The sequence below is a fragment of the Myotis lucifugus genome, unplaced genomic scaffold (genome assembly GCF_000147115.1).
Source record: "Myotis lucifugus unplaced genomic scaffold, Myoluc2.0 scaffold_6735, whole genome shotgun sequence".
In the NCBI taxonomy this organism is placed as follows: Eukaryota; Metazoa; Chordata; class Mammalia; order Chiroptera; family Vespertilionidae; genus Myotis; species Myotis lucifugus.
Window position 1 is genome coordinate 1 of NW_005877783.1, and position 8,297 is coordinate 8,297.

An 8,297-nucleotide genomic window follows, 5' to 3' on the forward strand; every position below is an offset into this window, starting at 1 on the left:
ACCCCCCTTGCCACTCCCTAGTTTTCTCCTCTGGCAGCGAAAGAAGCAGCTGCTGAGCCAAGGCTGGTTTTCGGGAAGTCAGCTGACCTTTCCCCTCTCCGGCTCACTGCTCTGCTGCCGGAGGTGGACACCATGGGCTCACTCAGGGCTCTGCTCTGTCTGCTGCCCCTGTACCCGGGTAGGAGCCAGGGAGCCAGGGAGCGGGGTGGGGTGCGGTGGGGGCGGGGCGGGAGGGTCCTTGGGGGAGGCCACCGCCACCCGGTGGTGGTCTGCGCTGGAAACAGTCTCTTTTGCTTTCCTTTCTGCCCAGGGCTTACCGTGCCTTCCTCTTTTCTCCATTTCTGTGTCTTGTCCCCTTCCCACAGGCTTGGCTGCAGCTGCACCCTCCTGCCCTCAGAACGTGGAAATCTCCGGGGGCAATTTCACCCTCAGCCACGGCTGGGCCCCTGGGAGTGTCCTCGTGTACTCCTGCCCCCTGGGCCGGTACCCAGTCCCCACATCCAGGCTGTGCCTGAGCAGCGGACGCTGGCAGACCCCGAGATCCAGCCCGGTGGCAAAGGCGGTCTGCAAACGTGAGGCTCCCCGAGCTCGCCCAGGGTGCCCTGCGCGCGCGGAACCTCTATTTAGGATTTGCTGCGCGTGGGTCTTAGCCTGCCTGGGCCGCGTGGGAGGGGGGGGCGAAGCCTTTCCACAGGGCTGTGCAAAATAGCGGGAGAACGTCACTCCCCATAGCAGGGTATTGGAGGCACGCTTTAAACAAGATTTTTTTTTTTAAAAAAAGTATTTTTTTATTGATTTCAGAGAAGAAGGGAGAGGGAGAGAGAGATAGAAACATCAATGATGAGAGAGAATCATTGATCCGTTGCCTCCTGCACGCCCCTTACTGGGGATCAAGCCTGCAACCTGGGCATGTGCTCTGACCAGAATCGAACCCCGGGACCCTTCAGTCCATAGGCCAACGCTCTAGCCACTGAGCCAAACCAGTTGGGGCGAGGCAGGCTTTGATGGAGATTGTGGGGGGCTACAGGCCAGGGATGCTTCCCAAAATACTTAACAGTTGGCCGCATGGTACTGCCCGCTCCTGGGAGGCGAGGACCCCGGGGCGGGGGGAGGTGTTTCGGGTTGAACGGTGTGAGACCGCCAGTGTTCACCCAGCTGCCAGCAGCAGCAATTGCACAGGCATCAACCTAATCTGCAGGCAGCCAGGGGCTGTCCCCACGCCTCGGGCGAACGCCACCCCCGTGGTGCCGGCCCAGGGGCTCCCGGTCCACCCCCAGCCCCCCCTCTCTCTGCAGCTGTTCGCTGTCCCGCCCCGGTGGCCTTCGAGAATGGCATGTACACCCCGCGGCTGGGGTCCCACCCCGTGGGCGGCAACCTGAGCTTCCAGTGTGAGGACGGCTTCGTGCTGCGGGGCTCGCCCGTGCGGCAGTGTCGCCCCAACGGCATGTGGGACGGGGAGACGGCCATGTGTGACAATGGCGGTGAGTGGCCTGGCTGACGGCTGCGCGGGGCTGGGGACCTCCAGGAGCCCTGGAGACAGACTGTGGCCAGGGAGCCGCTGAGGGCCGGGGGCCGGGCGTGCCGAGGGTCAAAGTAATATTCCTGGATTTTGGTCAGTTGAGACCGGCAGGCCCCACATCACCGGCCTGGAGGGGGCCAAGGCAGCTGGCTCCAAGCTTCAGCTCCGACATAAAGGCCCCGCACACTGTCCGGCTTTTCCGGAAGCCTCAAGCCTGCTTGGTAGTCAGACCCCATGGGCCTGAGGACAGAGGACAGGCTGAGAGCGTCGTGCGGACGTGCCTTGCCTCTGGAACCCGGTTGGGTTCCAAGCTTGGCTTTGACCTTGACAGACTTGGGGCAGGTTATGTATCCTCTCTATGCCTCAGTTTTCCCATCTGTAAAATGGGTTTTGTAAGGGTGCTGGCTGTCCTCGTTTCACAGGTGAAAACAGAGGATAAATGGGGTTGTTGTGTGGATGGAGTGAGTTGACGTTAGTACACGTCTAGAACAGCCTCGGGTTCTGGTACGTGCCTCGTACACTGCGTCACGTCAGGCTATTACCGTCCCAGAGCACGCAGAGGGCTCTGCTCGACAGAGTGGGGCTCCCGGGCGTCCCGGAGCCACACTTGCCTGTGGGTTTGGGAGCTTCCTGGACCAGAGTTCTGGGCACAGAGTCCAGGAGACAGTCCATGAGACGGCAGGACCGTGCCCTCCCCAGCGGCCCCGCTGTCAGCTCCGGCGCATGCGGCTTGACTCTGCCAAGTAGCCATTCATTCAAACATAAGTATAATCTATTTGAAAATGAAGGCAAAATCTACCTACAGTAAAGTGTACAGATCTTAAGTTTTTAGCTTGATGAATTTTTACGCACTTGTCCACCCACGTAACCGCCACCGGAGAGGACACGCGCGCATCCCAGGAGGCCCGCCCTCCCGCGCCGGACCATCTTCGCTGGGCTCCCAGGGTTAGGCTAGCTCCAGCTCGGCCGGGAGGAGGCGTCACAGGCTGCTCTGCGCACCTGGCGGCCCTTTCCAGCATCGCCTGGGCGTGCGCAGTCTGTGCACCGCAGTCTGCTCTTCGCTGCCGTGGAGCCCCTTGCACGGGCCTGTGAGAGGCCACACCTGATCCTGTAGCTGGGCCTCAGGTCACGTCCAGTTGGCGGCCACGAGTGCAGCTCCGCGAACGTTCTTGTGCCTGGCGTTCGTGCCCTTGTTTCTCTGGAGCGTGTGGTCTGGGGTGGAATGAGCGTCCCCGCGCGGGGCAGGCTAGGGAGGCTGGCAGGAGCTCCACCACACCCAGCGCCGCCGCCTGGAGGTGCCCACCTCTTTAGGGCTGACTCACGTGGCGTAGGAAGAGCAGTGTCCCCCCTGGAGATGGGCTTCTCTGCTGGCACCTGCCCCGGGTTCTGGGGTGGATGCAGCCCGAGTCCCGGGTGGGACTGGGAGGCCACGGAGCTGGGGCGTCTGGCCCTCCTGAAGGCTCCCCATCCACACCCACCGGGAGACCACGGCCGCCCCAAGAGGCTCTGGGGCCTGGAGCCGGGCGCGGGAGGGACGGCAGTGAGCAGGGCCAGGGCCACGCAGGAGGGTCTCTGCTGACTCCATCTCCCTCTGCTCCCTCGCAGCCGGCCACTGCCCCAGCCCAGGCATCCCCGTGGGCTCGGTGCGGACGGGGTCCCGATTTGGCCTTGGGGACAAGGTCAACTACCGCTGCTCCTCGAATCTGGTGCTGACGGGGTCGGCAGAGCGGGAGTGCCAGGACAGCGGGGTCTGGAGCGGGACCGAGCCCATCTGCCGCCGTGAGTAGCTGCCCTGCCCATCCCCAGACTCTTGGCACCGGCCCACGCCGACCCCGGCGGCTCTTCCCACAGAGCCCTACTCGTACGACTTTCCTGAGGACGTGGCCCCTGCGCTGGGCACCTCCTTGTCCCACCTGCTTGGATCCACCAATCCCACCCAGAAGAAGAAGGGTGAGTGCTGGTGGCGGACAGCAGGCGGCTGGGCAGACTGCTCGGGGCTCGGCCTCCTCTGGGCGCAGCAGGGCTGAGCTGACTGCAGGGGAGGCCTTGGCAAGAGAGCAGGGTGGGGGAAGACACGAGTTCCCCCTCCATATTTCTCCCAGAAAGCGTGGGCCGAAAAATCCAAATCCAGCGATCTGGTCACCTGAACCTCTACCTGCTCCTGGACGCCTCTCAGAGCGTGAAGGAGGAAGACTTCAGGATCTTCAAGGAGAGCGCCATCCTCATGGTGGACAGGGTCAGGGACCAGGCGCCGTGCGGAGCGTCCCTTGCTCAGACCCCCTCACAGCCCAGCTCCTTCAAGGAGGCTTCCCCATTCCATGAGGAATCATGGGTTCAATTTATAGGGTCACGTTTTTTCCACAAACACCTATGTGTCCGGCACCATGGTGGGTGCTGGGTGCTGTGCTGGGGGACACCAATGATGACCAACCCGGGGTCCCCATTTCCAGGAATTCGTCTTCTAGAACAGGGGTCTCCCCAGAGGGGTGCACAGATAACCCACTGGGTGCGGCAGAAAAATCCAGGTATCCCTGCTGAACAATTTAATTTAAATCAATAGCTTGATATTTAATAATTTGAAAACATTTCAATATTTTGCGTGTTTACAGTGATACACGTTATGAGTAGGAGTGCAGTTTACAAGCACATATACCTTTATGGGTGCTGTGCCCCGAGTCCCTGCTGACGAGATGCACACACAGGAGCGTTTGGAAGCCGTGGTTTAGTCATTGCCCACACTTGCTTGGTGTCTGTGCTTCTCACAGTAGTTGATGTAGATGTGGCCTCTCCTCCAGCTACATTTTAGAGAAAGAGGTTCTGTGTTCCTCAGCGTCTCTCTTAGGACCTAAACTTAGGTCACTTACTGAGCCACGAGGCTGCAAATACGGCCATTGGGTGCCTCACGGTTGCACCAGCAGGTTCAAATCCTCCCTCGACCTCTTACCAGTGGCGTGAGCTGGGGGAAGGCCAAAGCCTCAGTTTCCTCCTGTGTAAAGGAGGGGCCTCCTGCCCCTCACAGAGTTTCTGTGAAAATTAAATGAGGCCAGTCGCTCAGTTGGTTGGCGCATCATCCCAATACCAAGGTTGCAGGCTGGTCTCCAGGCGCAGACGGGAGGAGCCGATGGGTGTAGCAATGGGTGGGACACACGTCAATCTCCCCCCTCCCCTCTGTCTCTAAAATCAATTAAAAAAAGATTAAAGAGGAGCGAGCCCATCAACGGGAGCAGATGGTCAGCAAACACCGGTTTCCGGAGCTCTTGCAAGCAGCAGTGTCTTCCCCCGCATGATTTTGGTTGATGTCGGAGCGGAAGGGAGAGGGAGAGAGACATCAATGATGAGAGAGAATCATTGATCGGCTGCCTCCTGCCTCTCCCTCCCCTGCACAGATCTTCAGCTTTGAGATCAATGTGAGTGTCGCCATCATCACCTTTGCGTCAAAGCCCAAAATCATCATGTCTGTCCTGGATGACAATTCCCGTGACGGGACTGAAGTGATCTACCGTCTGGAAAACATCAACTATAGAGGTGTGGTGTCGTCCGATGAAGGTGGGAGCGGGGGGTGGGTCCGCAGCCGACCCATCTGGACAAGTTAGAGAGAGGGGGTCTCTTGGCGGCAACCAAGGCTCAGGGCTCCGGGGCTCTGGCTCCTCAGGCTCAGGTGGGGGCCCCCCGCCCCGCCAGCCCCCGCCTTCCTCCAATGTGCTGCACAGCCAGGGCGTCGCGCAGGCCTGGTCCTCCCGATGCCAGAGCCACACGCCTGGCTTTCGTGGCTCAGTGCTCGTCTCCCAGGTCGTGGTAAACTCCCGCAGGACAGGCTGCAGACGCTAACAACACCCAAGTTTGCGTCTGGAAACCCCATCTTTGCATCCGGGGACGTTAGTGTGACCTTGGGTTGAGGTCATGCAATGAGGCCTTCTAAGGGGAATGGCTCTTAACGCCTGAGCAGGCAACGTGCCAGATCCCCACCTGGGACCCACGGTCTGGGCTTCTCAAACCAGCGGATAATTTATCTCCAGCTGTTAGGGAAATAGGGTGATTTTCTACTCCCCTCCTCTTTGCATGTTGCAGACCATGAAAATGGAACCGGGACCAACATCTATAAGGCACTACACAGTGTTTACATCATGATGAATAACCAAATGCAACGCCTGGGCATGAGCACCTCGGCCTGGAAGGAAATCCGGCACGCCATCATCCTTCTCACAGACGGTGGGTGCCATCGTCTCTGTGGGGGTCGTCGTCTCTGTGGGGGTCATCGTCTCTGGCACAGTAGCAGCAGCATCATGGAGGGGTCAGAAGACCTGCATACTGATTCCCCCTGGGCCACTTGGCCTGTTTCTTACTTATCAAGTAGAAATAGTGACAACAGTGATGGCGAGGACAACAGTGATGGAAACATTAGCTGCCTTCCGTTCCTTACACAATTTTTGTGGACAGAAATTAAGTCGTTTGCGTAAAGGTGCTTTGTGATTATAATGCTGGTTATTGTCACTACCTGGAGGTCACCACTCCGGACCGTGAGGTCCCGGCGCCTCGGACGGCGACTCTGCCGTGGATCTGGGCTCTGTCCTGGAGCTTGATTTTGCCCACATTATGCCACCCATCAGGAGTGTGGTCTTGTCTATGCGACGAGGGTACCCACACCTCCTGGGGCTTCCTGAGAATTAAATGAAATAAAGTAAACGAAGCTGGTGGCCCAGTGCCTGCGACACAGACTTTCAGTAAAACTCGGTAGAAGTGCAGGTGCTGCGGGTCCCAGCTCCTCCTGGGCGCGGGGGTCCTGATAGATCCACCAGGCGAACAATTCTTTCCCTCCCTGTCCAGGAAAGTCCAATATCGGGGGCTCTCCCAAGCCAGCTGTTGACAATATCAAAGAGGTCTTGAACATCAACCAGAGGAGGAGCGACTACCTGGGTGAGCCCCCACCCCTGTCCCCAGCTGTACCGCCCCCCAGGGGTGCGAGGCCCACAGCCTGGGTCCCAGCATCTTTCTATGGAGGCGCCCCGCCCCCGCCCCCGCCCCCGCCCCCGCTCTGTGTATTCCGTGTGAAGGTGGCCGAGCGAGCCTGGTGTCATCTGGGTTAGCTGTGGCTGGGGGCAGTTTCTTCACTTGCAGAGGGGACCTCTAGGCCGACAGGGGCGAATGCTCGGACACAGAGAAACAGTGTGTTGGGGTCGCCATCTTCCTCCTCCCCCTGCTTTCCCACGCTCTACAGCTGCAGGAGCCTCTCCAGGAGGAAGAGGCGGGCCTGCTGGGGACTGTCCCTGGCGTCCCTGGGAGCAGTGCAGATAAGCCAGGGAAGCCTTGGCAGCTGCAGGTGCTAACGGACAACTCCTCAGGTTCAGGCGGAATACAAATTGCACTGGCCTTTGACCAGAAAAGAATTCCGAGAGAAGCGCGCCAGATAAGGGAAGGCGTTGAGCGCCCAACGCCCCCCTCCCTGTCCGTGTGCCTCGCCCCGACCTGGCCCTCCGTGGAGAGCAGATTCCTCTTTAAAACTCTGGCCCAGGGAAGGCAGAGCCCAAACCCCATGCCCTCAGGCCTTAGCACCACTGGGCCAGGGTGAAATGCTCCAAACCACCTCACTGAACAGGCAGGAGCTGAAGGGAAACAGAGAACTCTGGGGCCTGAGCGGGGCTGAGAGCAGGTGCTGCCTGGGGGGACCCTCCGGGTCTGAGCATCCCTCCCACACGCTGCCCCGCCCTCTGGGAGCAGAAGGGGGCCAGGAGGGCAGAGTGCGGAGCGTGGGGGGAGGGGGCGGCGGTTCCAGCCGGTTCTCGGTTCTCGGGAAGGGAGGGCTCCAGGCCCGGCCCACAGCCTCGGGGTGGAGGAGGCCAGGTCCGTGCTTCGCCTCCAGGCGACGTCCACGCCCGTGTTTACCTAGTTGTGTACCAGGACTGCGAGAGCCCAGAGCCGCCAGGACTAGGCGCTGTTCTAAGGGCGAAGCAGACACAAGCGGCGCGGGCAGCATTCTAGGAGACAACGTGTTAGTTGCCAGGACTGGTGCAGCACAGTATACAAACCTGAGGGGCTTAAAAAACAGAAATTCAGTCTCCCGTGTTGAAGAGCCTAGAAGTCCAAATGCAAGGTGTGCGCGGCCAGGAGGGTCCTTCCTCGCCTCCACCGGCTGCTGGGGGCCCAGGGCCCTGGCTGAGGCGGGTACCCGGTCTCTGCTCTGTCTTCACATCCCTTCGCTCTCCTACAAGGACCCAGCGTCAGGTCAGGGCCGCTCTAGTCCAGCTCGACCTCATCTTCACTAGATCACATCCGTAAGACCCTACTTCCTGACGAGGTCGCACTCAAGTCCTGGGAGTTAGGACTTGAACATACCCTTTTGGGGGACACAGTGTTACCCACAGTGGGCATTAAACAAGGGAGATAAGGAATCCCCAGGGCACGGTAGCTGGTGACAGGGGCTAAGGTGCAGGGGAGGCAGGGCACGGAGTGCGGGGCACAGACACAAGGCGGGAAGGACGGCTGGGTAGTGATGCTTGAGTCAAGACTTAAAAAGGTAAGGAAGTGAGCCAAGTGGGAAATCTGGGGGGAGTGGGCCAGGCGGAGGCGCCTATGCAGAGGCCTGCGGTGGGACGGAGGCCGTGGGGCTGGATGGGCTGGAGGGCGAGCCGAGGGAGGAAATGCAGTCAGACAGGGCGGGGTGGAGGGGCCATGCAGGGCTTTGCAGGCACAGTGAGCCCTAAACACAGCCTCCTCCCTCGCGATGGCCCAGCCACAGATTCTGGTGACTTCCTCCCCCATCAGACATCTATGCCATCGGGGT

The 8,297-nt window shown here is 60.0% G+C and overlaps 1 protein-coding gene across 1 annotated transcript; it reads left to right on the forward strand.

Annotated features, from left to right (window-relative positions):
• Window positions 1-26: 26 nt before the first annotated feature.
• Window positions 27-8,292, forward strand: LOC102434614 (complement C2-like; the record flags this gene model as incomplete). The annotated part of the gene is made up of 10 exons (XM_006109186.3): window positions 27-178; window positions 366-572; window positions 1,296-1,481; window positions 3,125-3,298; window positions 3,371-3,469; window positions 3,622-3,755; window positions 4,906-5,044; window positions 5,588-5,728; window positions 6,344-6,433; window positions 8,279-8,292. Coding segments are annotated over exons 1-10 (1,230 nt in total), but the record flags the coding sequence as incomplete, so codon positions are not given.
• Window positions 8,293-8,297: the final 5 nt, after the last annotated feature.